This window comes from Triturus cristatus, chromosome 3_2 (assembly GCF_964204655.1).
Source record: "Triturus cristatus chromosome 3_2, aTriCri1.1, whole genome shotgun sequence".
Classification (NCBI taxonomy): Eukaryota; Metazoa; Chordata; class Amphibia; order Caudata; family Salamandridae; genus Triturus; species Triturus cristatus.
Window position 1 is genome coordinate 771,990,624 of NC_140584.1, and position 16,915 is coordinate 772,007,538.

The 16,915-nt window shown below is 46.9% G+C and overlaps 1 protein-coding gene across 3 annotated transcripts in view; it reads right to left on the bottom strand.

Annotated features, from left to right (window-relative positions):
* The window catches only part of PIKFYVE (phosphoinositide kinase, FYVE-type zinc finger containing), a 2,037,960-nt gene that overhangs the window by 440,696 nt on the left and 1,580,349 nt on the right, over nt 1–16,915 (bottom strand). For all 3 annotated transcript variants that reach the window (XM_085648834.1, XM_085648836.1, XM_085648835.1), the window contains one exon: nt 1,536–1,595. In XM_085648834.1, coding sequence (XP_085504960.1) covers nt 1,536–1,595 — 60 coding nt within the window. The remainder of the gene's footprint in view (nt 1–1,535; nt 1,596–16,915) is intronic.

Genomic DNA, 16,915 nt, shown 5'->3' on the forward strand with positions numbered 1-16,915 from the left:
TGGACTCCAGGGTTTGTAGGGGAGTACTACTCATGCAGGGGCACTCTCACACTTATCACAAGCACTCTGCCCTCAGGACTGAAGGGCCTACCATAGGGGTGACTTATAGGTTTTAAGTGCTGTGACCATAGATATAAGGAAACTTTTATCTGTTGTGAGAGGTGTAAGCACTAGCTCACACAAGCTGCAATGCCAGGCCCGTAATCAGAGTTTAAGTGAACTCCCATGGGCGGTACAATACATGGTGCAGCCAATGGGAGACCCTTAGTGTACTTCTGCCCTGTGTACCTCAGTATCATAAACTAGGGACTTATAAGGGTAGACCAGTAGCCAATTCAGGAGGTACCAAAGTACTTACCAAATCCATTTTCTCCCTTAGAAAGAGGAAATGTCTCATTATCCGTTAGGATTAATGGCAACCTCCTTTCTCTGTTCTTAAGTGTTTTAAGTTGTAAGAGTCTAACAAATACTTTATGAATTGGATAAAGGTAGTAACAAGGCTTATAGAAAAAAAACCTTCTACTTAAACCTTGTTCATCTTGTGGAAACAAGGTTTACACTGATCACCCATGTTCCTAGTGCATTTACTGCCCTCATCCAGTTCATGAGGCATCAGAATGTGATCGTGACAGTTGGCTGTCAGATCAAATGATCTCCCTGGTCCAGAAAATATAGTAATCCTTCCTGAAAATGAATCACTGTACTTCCTGTGCTGAAGCCAGGGATGGTTCAAATACAGTGCAGACCAAAATAGTAACAATTTCAGGTTCACTGAAGGGTCAAAGCAGAGCTCTGCCAGAGGACTCGATCTTACACAATGTGTGGTAAGCATCCGAGCTATGGTGAACTTTAGGAGTAGGAGAGCTTAAGCTTCTACCTCATTGGCTGAAGTGTGGGTTCTTTCAAATGAGGTGGATGTGCTACTAAAGACACAATGTTGTTTCAGGCCTATGGCCTTTTTTACACTGTATATTGTATTATGTATATTTTACACAGTATATTGCTATGTTAATGCACATGGGGATTTCCAGCCTGACAACGGCTAATGATTCAAGCAAGTGAATATATAAAAGATCCAATGGTGGAGAATGGGCAGTTTCCATTTCTCAAACAACGTATTGAAAAACCCTAGTATGCATAAATCTGGATTTTTCTCATTATATATGCTGCATTTAAATTGATGTGTCACACTGATTGCTGTATTGTGGGTCTGTGTCTTGAGACTCACAATGTAAAAAGCATTTGATTCTAACAAATGCGTGAAAACTCACTCTCTGCACTCTCTGCATTTAAGGAGCAGAATAAAACGGTTAGTGTATTGCACGTCAGCAAAAAGAAAAATACAGAACAGGAAAGATGCACCTTTTTCCTACCACATACATTTTTTAGTAGTCTCACAACAGTTTAACCTCTTTTAATGTACCAGAACTAGAGAGGGCTGTGATTCACACCACATTTATGAGATAACGGAATAAAAACAAAAACTAGAAATAACCATGCATTGCTACAACACAAAATAATACGATTTCACTTACGGAGTTCAACATGAGGGTTAACCAGTTGTTTTTTCTGTTTATCACCCACATCCAATTCGTCTAGAAGAACAAGAACATAAGGTTGTGTGAGACGAATAGAAATTGAACAGCTGAAGTTAGTTAACAAGTCACCAAATATTTAACAAATTTGTTATAGAAAATAGAAGATACTACAGTTTCTGCTTCAAGGCGATCAATATTAGATCCCTTGTCCTCATTATTAGTGGGTCAATTTTATAACCTTTTTTCTGTGTGCCAACAGTACATATGTAAGTTATTCATATGGGATAAGGAAGCAGCTACTAAAACATAACAAGCACCATCAAAGCTTATCGGTCTCACCTTTGTACAGCATCACCAATGCTGCACAACATGGCTAAAAAATGTTATACAAAAGTCAATGATGCAGTTGACTGTGTAATTTCGTAGGCTCATGAGCCAAGCATGCGCATGCCAACAAAATAACAAAAGTGCCTTTTTTTTTCCTTTTTGATTAGCAATCCAATTTGAATAGGCAAAGGAAATGGAAAAAGTAGTTTAAGTGGGGAGGGAAGGAACCTGGAAGGGGGTGTTAAATCACAGACAAGGGTGGGGAATCAAAATAAGGGCAGGGAGAAGCAACATAGGGCAGCAGAAGCAGCACAGGGCCAGAGGTGTGGGGAAGCAAAACAGTGCATGGGAAGGGAAGCAAACAGAGAGAGAGGAACGTAGAATGTGGGGCAAACTGACAAGAGAGGGCAAAGTGGAGCAGGGGAGTAGTACACTGGTAAGAAAAATAAGCAAGGAAGAAGCAAATGAGGGCAAGCACATTACCTTAGCAGGGAGAAGCACAGGGGCAGACAAAGAGTGACATGAGCATGGTGGAGCAGGGAAGTATGAAAGTGAGAGTGCTGGAAAACACTTGCATTGACGAGCAAGTTACTTACCTTCGGTACTGCACTATCTGGTAAAGACAGACTATCCGCAGATTCCTAAACTTTTGAGTTCTCTCCTGGCACCAGTCTGGATCCGGACATTTTTCAGCAGTAGCTCTGCGTGCCGGGGGATGGCATTGTACGACTCCAAGATGATGTCGACTGGTTGTGGTGTCCGCAGAGTCATATAAGTCCCCTCCAGTGCGCGGACATCAGTTTCATCTGTGAAACCTTCCACGCCAAAACCCGGAGCCACTATAGAAACTGGCTGTTGATACTATGTACTAAAAAAGATCAATGTAGCTTAGAAACAATAATCAGAAAATGGAAATTAATGGTATGTTACTAACCAGACAAGGTATAAAAGGAAATACCAAATGATTTGTCGAAGCTGATATCTACGTGAAACACTGATCACTGGTGTGTAAACCAGGGCTGTAAAAGGGAATACCTCTTACACTACAGATCATTCGCAGTGGGGGAGGATGGGTAGGGTGTTAAGGAATCTGCAGCTAGACTATGTCTCTACCTGAAAATGTGTTACCAAAGGAAAGTAACTTGTTTATCTGATAGAGATATCTAGCCACAGACTCCTTCTCTTTTGAATTAAATACCATAGCTATACCCCAACCGGAGGAGGGTTTGTGAACTAATCCTACAAAAGTTCTCAATGAGAATCAGCTGGTCGAAATTAACAAGAACCCAAACGTACTTAGGAATTGGATGAAAAAGAGCATGGGCTCCTTACAATAACTGTGGCAAGGACCACAGGCAATGTAAGTAAAAACAAACCTGCAAGCATGGAAAAACCATGCCCCAAGGGAAGCGAGATAATACTGTGACAGAAGACGACAGTAGGACAGTAGTACATAACCCCAAAGGTTAAAGTGAGCCTATGGACAAGGACGACCAGAGGCAATAGTGAATGCCATGTAAAATACAGTTCCCTACGCCAGCAAAGATTTATTTGATGGAAACCTGTCTTGAGAAATTCAGAAAAAAGGCCTTCCAAAACACATCCACATTAGAATAAGATCAATGAACACATTCCTCACAAAGTCAGGAAGACCAAACCAAGTACAAGGACTGATACAAATCAAAGCCGGTCCTTGGAAAAAAACCTTATTAAAACAAAGTAACCACTACTAGGGTCACACAATGCCTAGAGATGAAAGATGGCAAGTATACAGATATGAGTCTGCTATAAATATTGATCAAATGTGTCAAAATATATATAGCTTGTATCCTACATATATAGAGATCCATACCCATAACACATATATATGACGTCAGTTCTGTACACAACTTTTCCACGCCAGGAACGCAGAGCCATGCCAGAGACCGACTACTGGTGCATTGAAACTAGGTCCCTGAAAGGGATGACCTTAACCCTAGAAATCAGTTCGCAAAACAGGGAGGAGAGGTGGGGCGATAAGGAATCTATCACTAACTAATGTCTCTTACAGATATATCGTTACACAATTAAGTAACTTGTGCATCTGAAAGAGACACGTTGGTGATAAGATTCCCCACCTTAGAATAGATACCCCAGCAATACCAACCCCGTGAACAAAGATCACGCCAGAAAGTCACGGAGAACAGAACGGCCAAAGAAGCCGTCTCTCCGGAATTGACTGTCATGGCAAAAATGCTTAGTAAAAGTGTGCAGCGAGGCCCACGTGGCAGCCTGACAGATGTCTTGCAGGGGGACACCACGCCCCAATGCAGTGGTAGCTGCGTCGCCCTAGTAGAATGGGCACGCAATCCCACCGGAGGTTCCTTTTTAGCCAGAGAATAACAGGCTTTGATACACAAGACGACCTGGCGGGAGATAGCCCTCTTGCGTACTGCTCGGCCTTTCTTGGCGCCCACATAGCCAACAAAGAGCTGATCATCCACCCGGAACTGTTGTGTGCGATTTAAGTAAAATGAAAGCGCACGTTTTGGGTCCAGATGGTGGAGCCTCTCTGGAAGGGTGCGGAGGCGGAAAGAAAGTGGGCAAAGTGATAGTTTGCCCAATGTGAAAAGCAGTGACAACTTTTGGCAAGAAGGAAGGACGAGTGCGAAGCACAACTGTGCCCGGATGAACAGACAGAAAAGGAGGCTTACAGGAAAGAGCCTAGAGCTCACTCACGCGCCTAGTGGAGGTGATGGCAACCAGGAAAGCAGTCTTAAAAGTTAGTAAACTAAGAGGACAGTTGTGAAGCGGCTGAAAGGGAGCGCACATCAAATAAGAAAGAACCAGAATCAAGTCCCACTGCGGCATCACAAACGGAATAGGAGGGAAAAGGTGAGTAATGCCTTTGAGAAATCTATTAACAACAGGGGACTTGAAAAGAGAGGGCTGATCAGGGATCCTGAGAAAGGCAGAGATTGCAGAAAGGTAGCCCTTGATAGTGGCCAGAGCAAAGCCGTGCCGGGCTGTTAAATGGTAGCGGCAGTTTCAGTCGATAACCTTTCAAGTATTTGCCCGGCGGTAATCGCCTCTCATACCACTCGATAATTTACCAATAAAAGAGGCAGGCGCCGGAGACTGGAAGGCAGGAAACAAGGTTTTATTCCGTCGGAGCAGAACACATCAGATCAGACAGCAAGGTATCGTCACGAGGTGCTCTAACTGCATCTCTGAGACCTGGTCTCTTATACACTGGTTTATTGCTTTATTATACATAGTACATTCTTGAGATTCCCTTGATGTGCGGGGAAATATCCCCTGAAGCCCCGGCTCAGATCCGATCCCACACATGGTTACAGTAGAGGTTCCCACCCTACCCGCAGTGGGAGATGGCTATCGCGCAGCAGGGAATTCCGCTAATTCCCGGGGGTGTGGGCAACCGGCCGGGTCTCAGGGGGTAGGGGCTTTGATTCTACTGTAATCCCTTTGATGTGGGGTGTTTCCCTTACAGTAGGGGCAATAAACTGCATCCGCAGGGCTAGGTGATGGCCTGGGACCAGTTCAGACAATGGGGCGCAGAGGAAGGGGGTTATCAAAGGAGAGGCATGACCATGTATGGGTTGTCGGTCGGAAGTGGTTCCGTAGCAGGGTCGCGCAGAAGGAGAGGGTTTATGGCCTGTATGAGAGAGCGGGGGTGGCCGGCGCGCGGGGGATGCTCGCAGCGCCAAGGGGACCGCGCTGGCGATTGACAATGAGTGGGGTGCCTAAAATGGCAGCCGTGCGTTCGCTGTGCGTGGTGCTGGGGAGGGGCAAGATGGCGCAGATAATGTTCAGTTTGCAAGCTAAATTTCCACAGTCCTCCCTTTTAACATATCTCGCCAGCTTGTCCGGCCAATATTCACCTTTGTTAGCCTTTCAGTTACAGTATCGTCAATGTTCGTCACACATTTTAAAGATACAGAGTCGTTAGGGTAGGCAGGAGTAATCTGACACATTTGTACATTGTCTCATACAGTTTGATAAAGTAGGCGAGGAGGAAGTGCATTCAAAGTTGCAGTATAGTCGTGTACATGGCTGGTGTTGTATGAATGTTACTATAAAAAGTTACATTTTCTTAACTTCTCAGTGTACAGTCGGAAGTGATTGATGCAACATCATGAAAACTTGATAAGAAGATAGTTAATATAATAAGGTGGTTGGGAGAGGATTTTCAACTTTGACATGGGTTCTTCTTTCCAGTGTCCTTGTTTTATAAAGAGCTATCACTGGTAAGCTCTCATTGTTGTTCTTCTTTCGTTGGCACTGTTGAGCACCGGCGGTGGAACTAAGGTCCAGCTCAAATCCGATTTCTTCACGTGGCAGGGTGTGACCACTCACTGTTCTTTGATCACAGTCCTGTTCCTTAACACAGTTCACCACAGGTACTTTTGAGACAGGGTGCCGGCCTTTTGTTCCTCGGTAGTAGGTCAAAGTCATAGTCCAAATGAAAGAGGAAGAGAGAATGGGGTGGCATGGGATCGGATCAGAAATGCGGACCAAGGGGGGCAGAATCTTTTCAGCACTGGGCCCATCAATCGGGCCCGACGGGTTGAGACTTCAGGCACGCTGGTCAGTGAGCAGGGGCCTCGATGTAGCCCTTCGCGCTCATCGTTCTGATAATGGTGTCTCGTCTCACACCCTTGTTGCTTCGTCGCTTCCCCCTCGGTCGATGTCATAGATGCTTTATGATCCGCAGCCAGACTGTGCGTCACGTCCGACCCCTCTCTTCCGATGGCTGCAGGTTATCCTTGAATAAGTTATAAGAAACAAAAGTCTTAGAGATCTTGGCAGGGAAGACATTTACATACTTCATTCTCTCTCCCAACCACTGAGTAGTTGCGGAAATGCTCTTATCTGTTACTACATGATTGGTGCCTATTAACTCTGATGTTAATGTGCGTGTTACTAATCTATTGATTACTGCTGTGGTGCAGGGTTCTGTGGGTGTCCCTGTCCATCGTCTGGCCTTCTAGGTGTCGGTTTCTGCGCCTTATAATACAAGGTTTGGTAATACCAGTAAGTGCGAGGTGCTACTGTCATGCGTTCATGAGTATCCTTTTCATACAGTAGGTGACCCTTTATCGGTTTAAAACAGGGCCATCAGCTGTTTCGTTCGGGATACTCTGAGACGGCTAGTATAGGGCTGGAGTTATCTCTGGGAGAACAGGGTGCTTTAGACATTCTATTTCGGGCTAATTGGTCAGGGGTAATTCTGGGTGGTGGAGATGGTGTCCTTTAAGAACAAAAACCACTGACATATAGTCCCCGTGTTGAGGGTCAGATTGGGAGACATCAGTCGTCTTACCTGTCCTTTCCTTCTCAGCCGATTAGGCTTAATGTTTGTAAAAAGGAGAGGTAGTAACGTGGTAAAGTATGGTCGTTTTTGTTTCTGTCAATTTGTTCGAACACCACTGTGTTCAGGCCAATTATACACTTACCAAAGGGGTGTATGTCGTTAATTTATTCAAGAAGAAAAGAGGGCAAGAGAGAGCCTTTTGCGAGGGAGGGAGAGAGAGAGAGAGAGAGAGAGAGAGAGAGAGAGAGAGAGAGAGAGAGAGAGAGACGTGTGCATCAAGTAGGCTATTTTGGCATACATACGACACAAAACGAGAGAGAGAGAGAGAGATGGGTAAGATAATAGGCCACTTGGTGCACACACAACATGGAGTAGCATGGGTCTGTTCCAGGTAAGAAAACACAAGCGGGGAAAAGACATAAATTCGGTGATCACGTACACACAAATGCCGGATAGGGTGTGACAGTACATGCATCAAGACGGAGACTCAGGGCTGCGTCGAGCACGGGGACCTCTCCTTTCCTGTCCTCTATTCCTATGCATGCTGCGTACCTTCAGTATTTTGTAGTTCATCTTATGGGTTGTCTGACCCTTTATTCTCCTCCCTTTGATCGGTGGACGCGCACTTCAATCATACAATGACGCTCTCTTCAAGTGATCCGAACATGAAATGCATACACATTCATATCGTATAATCGTAGTACACACGCACAATCATATCATACAGTTTTTCATGTTCCCAATGGTGGTCTGTAATTTTACGCACTATCTCACAACGTTTGTCTATGTTTTCCCTGATATTGAACTTGGTGCGGTCCATGTCCACTCCACTCTTCAGTCGGAACTTCGTCGTGACCTATAGAGGGGAAATAAGAGGGGAGGGGAGGTGCAGTATTCAAAATACCCCAGCGCGCGCAGACACGAAAGTTTCTACCTACCATGTACCAGGCTAGCCGCAGGGGTGGGTAATACCACGGACCTATTATTCTTTAGTTCGAGGCAAAGATGCTCTAGTTCATTCATCTCCTAAATTCGCGTTCCCTGGTCGTGCATGTATTTCTCAATTGGTCGTGTATTATGGCGCAGGATACCATACCTTGCATGCGACATATACCTTAAGTTATAGTTCATTATTGATTTGACAATTCTTGGAAAAAGGGCAGGCGTGATGGGTACAAATTCCGTTAAACAAAAAGATTTTTAGGCAAATTGTGTCTGTATTATCTGTATGCTTTCGCTTAGGAGTAACAATCATTTATTTAAAAGAAAAACCTTCAACAACCCAGATGATTAGTCATGACACTGATTTCGTAATTCCTTTTTAAGAAGCCCTTTATTTAAAACAATGTCAGTATGGAAGTACGGGCCTACAGCCGCCATAGACCGGCCACGGTGTGAGAGGCTTCGAGCAACATGAGCAACACTGGATTAACATAAAAATCGGTTCCCCCCTTTTCCCCACCATCATGTGTGTAAGCATCGCATACATATATATATATCTCTTTTTAACACAAATGTCACGTGACTGGAACGCCACAAGGAGTTGTAGGCCACTCCTACATCAGCGCCATCTTGGGGCGGGGTCGGGTCAGTGCACAGTCTAAGTCTTTCCATGAATTAGCTGTTGAACCAGAATTCCTTTCTGTAGTTCGAGAACTTTCGTTAGCGTCAACTTTGCGTCAGCATGGCGTCACTACAACCTTGTAGCAATGCCATGGTTCGTTCTTAGGGCGGGGCAGCAGGCGGGTTCTTCCGCCGACGCTCTACTTTCTCACTGCACCAAGCGGAGGCAAGGCGGCAGCCGCCCGGGGGCAAAAGAGCAATGGCGGTGGTTTTGTCCTTACCGGAAGTCCGCAGGAGTCGAATGTCAAATGACTCCAACCAATTCTGCAAGGCTGAGGGGAGCGTTCTGTCAAGGGTGGGGCCCATGCCCTAGCAAACAAGCTTTCGAGTCCAGAATTGTCTCACGGTGGGCCAGGCCTGGAACCGGAGGGGTCAACCGCCGGAGTTCAATGGCAGCAGTAGCAGCAGCTCTTCGGTACGGCTATCGGAGAGGGGCCAACAGCAGCTACAGCGGCAGTTCAGATGGTATTGCCACCGGAGTGGTTCCAGTAGCAGCGACAACAGCAGTTCGGATGGTATCACCATCGGAGTGGGCCCCTACTTACTTGGCTGCGGGGGCCCACTCCCCGCGTCGGGTGCTAGCGGCAGTCTTGGTGAACCCTGTGCCTGGGTGGTTGCCTGGCGGTCGCGTGCAGGGGTGCCGGCTCAGCCGAACGGCGAATGAAGTGGCAGGGCGCAACTCAGCTGGCTGACGTGTGAAAGATGCGGTTGGGGTGCCCTCATCTGCTGGCGAGCCTCCACCTGGGGAGGTGGGGGAGGCCCGTCCGCGTCGCCTCCCCCCGCCAGGGCACCCTCCATTATTGAAGGAAGAAGTGACTGGGAAGACCCGCACAGCGTGCCAGGGTGAAATTCAGCAGGCCGATGAAAAAGATGGCTGGGTGCAGCTTAGCTGGCCGGCGAGTGAAAGGCGGTTGGGTGCAGCTTAGCTGGCCGGTGAGTGAAAGACGGTTGGGTGCAGCTTAGCTGGCCGGTGAGTGAAAGACGGTTGGGGTGCCCGGCGAGCCTCCACCTGGGGAGGTGGGGGAGGCCCGTCCGCGTCGCTTCCCCCCGCCAGGGCACCAGCCCTCATTAAAGAAAGAAGAAGAGAAAGCGGAAAGGCCCGCACAGCGTGGCGGGCTCCGCCTTGGTGTTGCCAGAACTTCGGCGCTTCGTATAGCCTCCGGCCTATTCGCACAATCGCTCGCCACTGATGTCAATGGATTTTTGCATGGCTTTTATAGCCCAAAGTCAACTAAGAGGGACCGCCCAAAACAGGCCAATGTTGCAATTTCGAGGAAGGAGAGGCGAGGACGGTGTCACGTGGACGTTAAGGCTTTGGGATGGAGGTTGCAGCAGACTGTCATGTAAATAGTTGTTTTAAAACGTGTTTTAACCTGTTTACCCTGTTGGTGTGTTTGTTATATCCTATAAGTTATTAAAATGTTATAACTACATTACTTCGTTGGAGTGTTTGTACATATTTGTAGTCTGATGACGAGTACAAGGAGGTTACTGTGCAATCGGAAAAATAACATAGCCCAATTGTGCGCGATCTAGCCCTAGTTTGGTGACGTCGATGGTGGGTGTCAGCAGGCTTCCGTTTGTGCGGGATTTTGTCATGCTTATTGGGCGGGGTGGGCAGTAGGGCAGACATGTTTAGGTAGCGAGAGTAATGGAGTCGGGCTACCTCGCGGTCGTCTCGACCGTGAGCTTGACTCCTTCCCTTGGTTTCATATGTCCCACAAAGGGCTAACTCCTAGCGTTATTTTAGTTTTTGTAAGGTCAAAAAGCATCCTACCAGTGCCTTTACTATCTTGTCGATTCCTGTTCGTTCATCCTTAGTTAATCGATTCATTCTGGTGGACTCTTTCTTTCCTATCTCATGGTCGTCTAGCGTTGTAGTCGACGTTGGGTTCGGCACAAGAGGCTCAGCCGGCGCGGAGGCCGTGAGGGCCGAGGCCCCTGTACTGCTTTCGCTCGTGTTCGGGGGTTGTGGGTGTTGCACTACTGATTGGGAGGGTGCATACGGAGGGGGCATGTAAATGATCGGGGGACCTAACAGTAATTCGTCATTCGTTCGCTGCTTGGAGGACAACTCAGGGTAGAGCAAAGAAGGGGTCCTAACAGCGTACTGGCCTGAGGTTTCGGGCTCCTGTCTTAGTTTAGTTTCCCTTCTCTCCTTTATGTCTTCTTCTAACTTTCTAGCGGCAAGGTGAGCTGCCTTTCGTAATTCCTTTTCTGCTTTTACTTCTTCCCTCTTTTTCCGTTGCGTCGCTTCTTTGCGCCACATGCCAATACTGTCAAGCATAGTAGGCGTCGTTTTATTGCTACGCAGAGCTACTTCTAGCGCTTCTATCTTGTGGTCGTCGAAGGATCCCATCAGTGGCCACTGACTTTCGGGGTCCTTCTTGGTATATTTATGCCACAGCTTGCTATAAGCTACGGCGACTAGTCCATATTTAGTGAACATGTCCTTATTAGGGGTGCCTTCCAGTGGAGCCGGGTGGTTCACCTCTAATAAGCGGTCCGGGCAGAACCAACTACCAATCAGTGGGGAGAAGATAGGCATGACGGGTTTCAACGGGGACAAAAGTCAGCACTACCTATCTTTTCACTGCTTGCAAAGACTAGACAGAATATCTCTATTCTTCGTTATTTGTAAGCAGAGAATACCTCCAAAGAACCAATATCGAACAACTAGTGTTCGGACAATCAATCAATGGGGAGATAAAGATAGGCACGACGGGTTTCAACGGGGACAAAAGTCTGCGTTACCTACCCTTCACTATTTGCAAAGACTAGACAGAATATTCCTATTCTACGTTATTTGCAAACAGAGAATATCTCAAAAAGCACTATTCTTCAAAACAATCAATGTTCGGACAATCAATCAATGGGGAGATAAAGATAGGCACGACGGGTTTCAACGGGGACAAAAGTCTGCGTTACCTACCCTTCACTATCTGCAAAGGGAGAGAGAGAGTATTTCTACTCCTCCCCGTTTGTAGACAGCGAATATCTCAAAGAGAACAATCAATGAGCAATACTAGTATTCAAACAATCAATCAATTATTTCGCACTTTTGTCGTATTTCACGACCTTACCCGGACCGCGTGGACAGTTTCTCGTCTTCCGCCTCCAGCGCCCGATCGTCCTCTACTCTCCGTATTTGCCGCGGCACTCCTGATGGTTCCCAGTCAGGACCGTAGATCACTCGAGAGAGGTCTGCTCGGAACCAGTGAAGTTCGGATGATCGGCTGCCAGACGAGGGTCTATTGGGCAGGAGCTCTCCCGATCGTTGCAGTCGTTCACTCTGTCGTCGGGACCTCTCCCACTGGATCCACGTGTCGCTGATGGGCCCCACGTTTGGGACGCCAATTGTTAAATGGTAGCGGCAGTTTCAGTCGATAACCTTTCAAGTATTTGCCCGGCGGTAATCGCCTCTCATACCACTCGATAATTTACCAATAAAAGAGGCAGGCGCCGGAGACTGGAAGGCAGGAAACAAAGTTTTATTCCGTCGGAGCAGAACACATCAGATCAGACAGCAAGGTATAGTCACGAGGTGCTCTAACTGCATCTCTGAGACCTGGTCTCTTATACACTGGTTTATTGCTTTATTATACATAGTACATTCTTGAGATTCCCTTGATGTGCGGGGAAATATCCCCTGAAGCCCCGGCTCAGATCCGATCCCACACATGGTTACAGTAGAGGTTCCCACCCTACCCGCAGTGGGAGATGGCTATCGCGCAGCAGGGAATTCCGCTAATTCCCGGGGGTGTGGGCAACCGGCCGGGTCTCAGGGGGTAGGGGCTTTGATTCTACTGTAATCCCTTTGATGTGGGGTGTTTCCCTTACAGTAGGGGCAATAAACTGCATCCGCAGGGCTAGGTGATGGCCTGGGACCAGTTCAGACAATGGGGCGCAGAGGAAGGGGGTTATCAAAGGAGAGGCATGACCATGTATGGGTTGTCGGTCGGAAGTGGTTCCGTAGCAGGGTCGCGCAGAAGGAGAGGGTTTATGGCCTGTATGAGAGAGCGGGGGTGGCCGGCGCGCGGGGGATGCTCGCAGCGCCAAGGGGACCGCGCTGGCGATTGACAATGAGTGGGGTGCCTAAAATGGCAGCCGTGCGTTCGCTGTGCGTGGTGCTGGGGAGGGGCAAGATGGTGCAGATAATGTTCAGTTTGCAAGCTAAATTTCCACAGGGCCAGAGAAAGAAGGAACAAAAGGACCTCTGAAAGAGGGACAGAAAAGGGGTCCACAGCCTTTGCTGTGCACCATGCCACAAATTTCGAGCTCGGGGAAGACTGAAACCCCTGATCTGCGTAGATTAGCTGCGACCACCGCCATCACTTTCGTGAACACCCGAGGGGCGCTGGTAGGGCCAAAAGGGAGCACGGTGAACTGAAAGTGCTCGTAGCCTACCGTGAACCGAAGGTAACACCGGTGGGCCAGCTGGACGGGAATATGAAAACAAGCGTCCTGCAGGTCCAACGCTACCATCCAGTCTTGAGGGTCTAGGGTAGACAAGACCTGAGCAAGTGTGAGCATCTTCAACTTCTCCTTCCAGAGGAAGCGATTGACGTTCCGAAGGTCTAAGATAGGACGCAGGCCCTTGTCCTTCTTTGGAACCAGGAAGAAGTGGGAGTAACAACCACGACCTACTTCTGGTGTCGGAACGCGCTCTATGGCCCCCTTGGCCAAGAGGGCTGTAACTTCCTGCTGGGGAAGTGTTAAGTGATCCCCCGACATGCGGTGGTACTGTGGTGGCATGGCTGGAGGGGTAGTCTCGAAGGGGAGGGAGTAGCCCCTTCGGTCAAGCTGCAGAACCCACCTGTCCGATGTGATGGTGCGCCATTGGTGAAAGTGATGGCAAATCCTTCCATCTACTAGCATCTGGTGGGCCTGAAACACCGGACTAGGGAGGTTTGGAGGCAGTGGCTGCAGGAGGGGTAGTGGACTGACCTGCACGCTGGCCCCATGACCCGCCTCTGCGGGTCCCACGTCCGTGGCTGCGCTGAGACTGTTGCTGCGCAGGCCTGTGGCTCTGAAACGAACGTGCCTGGGCGCCCCTTCCTTGGCCACGAAAGGAGCGAAAAGCAGAAGTGGAAGGAGTGCGTATAACTGAAAGGCCTAAGGACTTGTCCTTAAAACGTTTCAACGCGCAATCTACTTTATCGCCAAACAGGCGAGTGCCATCAAAGGGTATGTCCATCAATGTGTTCTGGACATCCCCAGAAAAGCCAGTCCTCCTCAACCAGGCGTGACAGCGTAGCGCCACTGTCGTTGAAATCGCTCTGCCCAGCAAGTCAGCAGTGTCAAGACCACACCGGATGGTGAACTTGGCTGCATCTCTGCCCTCTGCAATAGCTTGGGAAAGTATTGCCCGAGCCTTCACCGGACACTGTGGCAGCACTTGCGCAACCGTATCCCACTCAGAATGAGAGTAACGGCCCAAGAGACATGCGGTGTTCACAGACCGCAGGCCCAAACTGGCGCAAGAAAAAATCTTCTTCCCAAACTGCTCCAGTGTCTTGGAATCCCTGTCCGGAGGTGCGGAAGGGAATGCGCTTGGTGACGCAGAGGCTTGGACAACCAAGCTCTTGGGGTGGGGTGTTGGGAGAGGAAACCAGTTAAGAGAGGGGGACCCCGAAAGAGCAATAAGGAACCGGTAAATGCGGGGTAAAGGGCAAAAACTAACAAATAAACCGTACCGGTCCTAAAGATATGTTAGGGTCTATAAAATAGGTACATGATGAGATACCAAACTGAACTGAAAAGGCAGAGGACAGATTAGATAACATAAGACACCCAACAGAGGTTGTGGATATAAAAATATATATCTCTCATATTTATTTATTTTTATGTTGAATTATTATTTTTCAATTTTTACAAAAATTCAATTGAATTAATACATACAAAAATATTGAACATATATTCAAAACAAATTCATATATAAATATACATACATGTCAAATACATAGTTCGTGCCCCACACACGAATCAAATTCATACACACATGCAATCAATCCAGACAACATTCAACACAGTAATTCAGGTGGAAAATGGAACAAGCTATCCTTAGGTGCTCCGATGGATGTTATGGAAATGTGTCATCCATAGAAAGCCAGGAGGTACTCTAGGGAAACAAGGTCGACAATTCAAGCGCCAACGCGCGTTTCGGTATAGGACCCACAAGGGGGCCCCACCTTCATCAGGGCGTAGACCAAGGGTAGTAAGGGGCAAAGAACAACACCTGAAATTAATCAAATAGACATATATAAGCAATCAAACAAGAATTTCGCTGTATACTAATGCATTATTCAATAAGACATCAGGGAAAATCAGTCCAGAACAATTCCAGTTAGTAGCAGATAAAAAGCGTACAAGATAAACAAAGCCCAAAAGGTGCTATGGTAGCTAGAACAGAACAAGTCACCCCTGATATAGAAGTGTCAGATAAACGAAGAAGGTTATCCCCACAAACTCATCAAAGACTCCTTCAAACGAGCTCGATACTTTAACAGAGAAGCTATGTTCGAGCGAAGGGAATCTGAACCTATGGATAAGTTGGTTTACGTCACCAAACATTCTAACATTAATCATAAGGTTAGACAAACTATCAATTCTCTTTGGTACCTGCTGAACGTCGGCAAAGATGGGATGAGCCTTCCCAAACCTCTGTTTGCATTTAAGCGAAATAAGAACTTTAAAAATTGCCTTATCAGAGGCAAAACCACGGAGAAGAAAGCATCTATCCAAACTGCTATCGCTGGTCTCAAACCCATTGAGGGCAATCATCGCTGCGGCACTTGTCAGGCATGCCCCCAATCCATTGTTGGCAGCACCATTCTTGCCAACAATCGAAATATCATTCTTCAAGGCATGACCAACTGCCGGTCTTCTAATGTTGTTTATATCATTTTTTGCCCATGCAATTTACCCTACGTTGGGGAAACAAGCCGGGAGATCAGATTCCGGATTTGCAAACACAAATCGAATATTCGAATCGGAAAAACAGCAGCCCCCCTAGTCAATCATTGGTTGAATATGAATCAAAAAGATTCTGATCTGAAATGGATGATTTTGGAAAGGATACATACTCTTCCAGGAAGGAATCCCACTTCCGTTAGGAAAAAGAGAGAGACCTTTTGGATTTTTTACCTAGACTCTGTCCAGTGTGGTCTGAACGAGATTATCCAATGGGAAAATGCTATTTTGTAATTCTTCTGCTTTGCATATACTCTTCCCTCTTTTATCTAGCGTGGGACCCCTTGTCCCCACTTTTCTGCGATTAACATGGTTATTTTGGACTGCTATGCCTCCCTTATCTATTTTTCTCCACCCTCGGATCTCTCCGTGGTATTTTAGTCTTTTCATTTGATGTATTTTCTATACTCTTCTTTTTTCAGTAGTTTTCATAATTATTCACAATTTATTTTTTGTGATTTGTTCATTTGCCAATGGGAAACTCGTTCCCATTTGGTTCTTGATTTTGTATCTGTATGACTTAGTTTTATTGCGTATATCATTTTTATTTGTATTCCTTTTTCGCCTTCGGTGCTGGCCGAACATTTATTCTTAGTCACATCTTTCTTTGGTTATCTAATATATCTGTTTGATTTAGACATTACTATTTTCTGACCTAGTAATGTATATGTCATACTGGTTTTTTATCCTTTTTTGTTGTTTGTTATATTCTTTATATATCTGATTTCCTTTTCTAACATGGCGCTGCCTTTCTGAGTATCTTTTGAAACCTTAGGGCGCTAGTCCTCTTTCCATGTTCAGCCACCCCTTCCTCATCGCTGGCCTCATTGGTGAGTGGTTAATTGACGACGTGTACATTAGAACGTTTTGCTTTCAACGACTTTAGCGAAGGTATCCCCGACGCTGCTTATCTGCTGCTGCTGCAGTACCGAGGAAACTTTGGTTCCGGACTCCTTTATCACCTAGTAAGTGCTCCCGGGCATTAGTTTAGAGCGTATACGCCGCTTTTCTTTTATTAACTTATGCTGCTATAGTCCATACTTTTCTCAGCTCATAGTGTGACTTGTTGCGGCCTCATCATTCTCGCCATCGGGCCTTGCCTATGCTGCTTACTTCTCCCACTGACCCAGTTGTTCCGCGT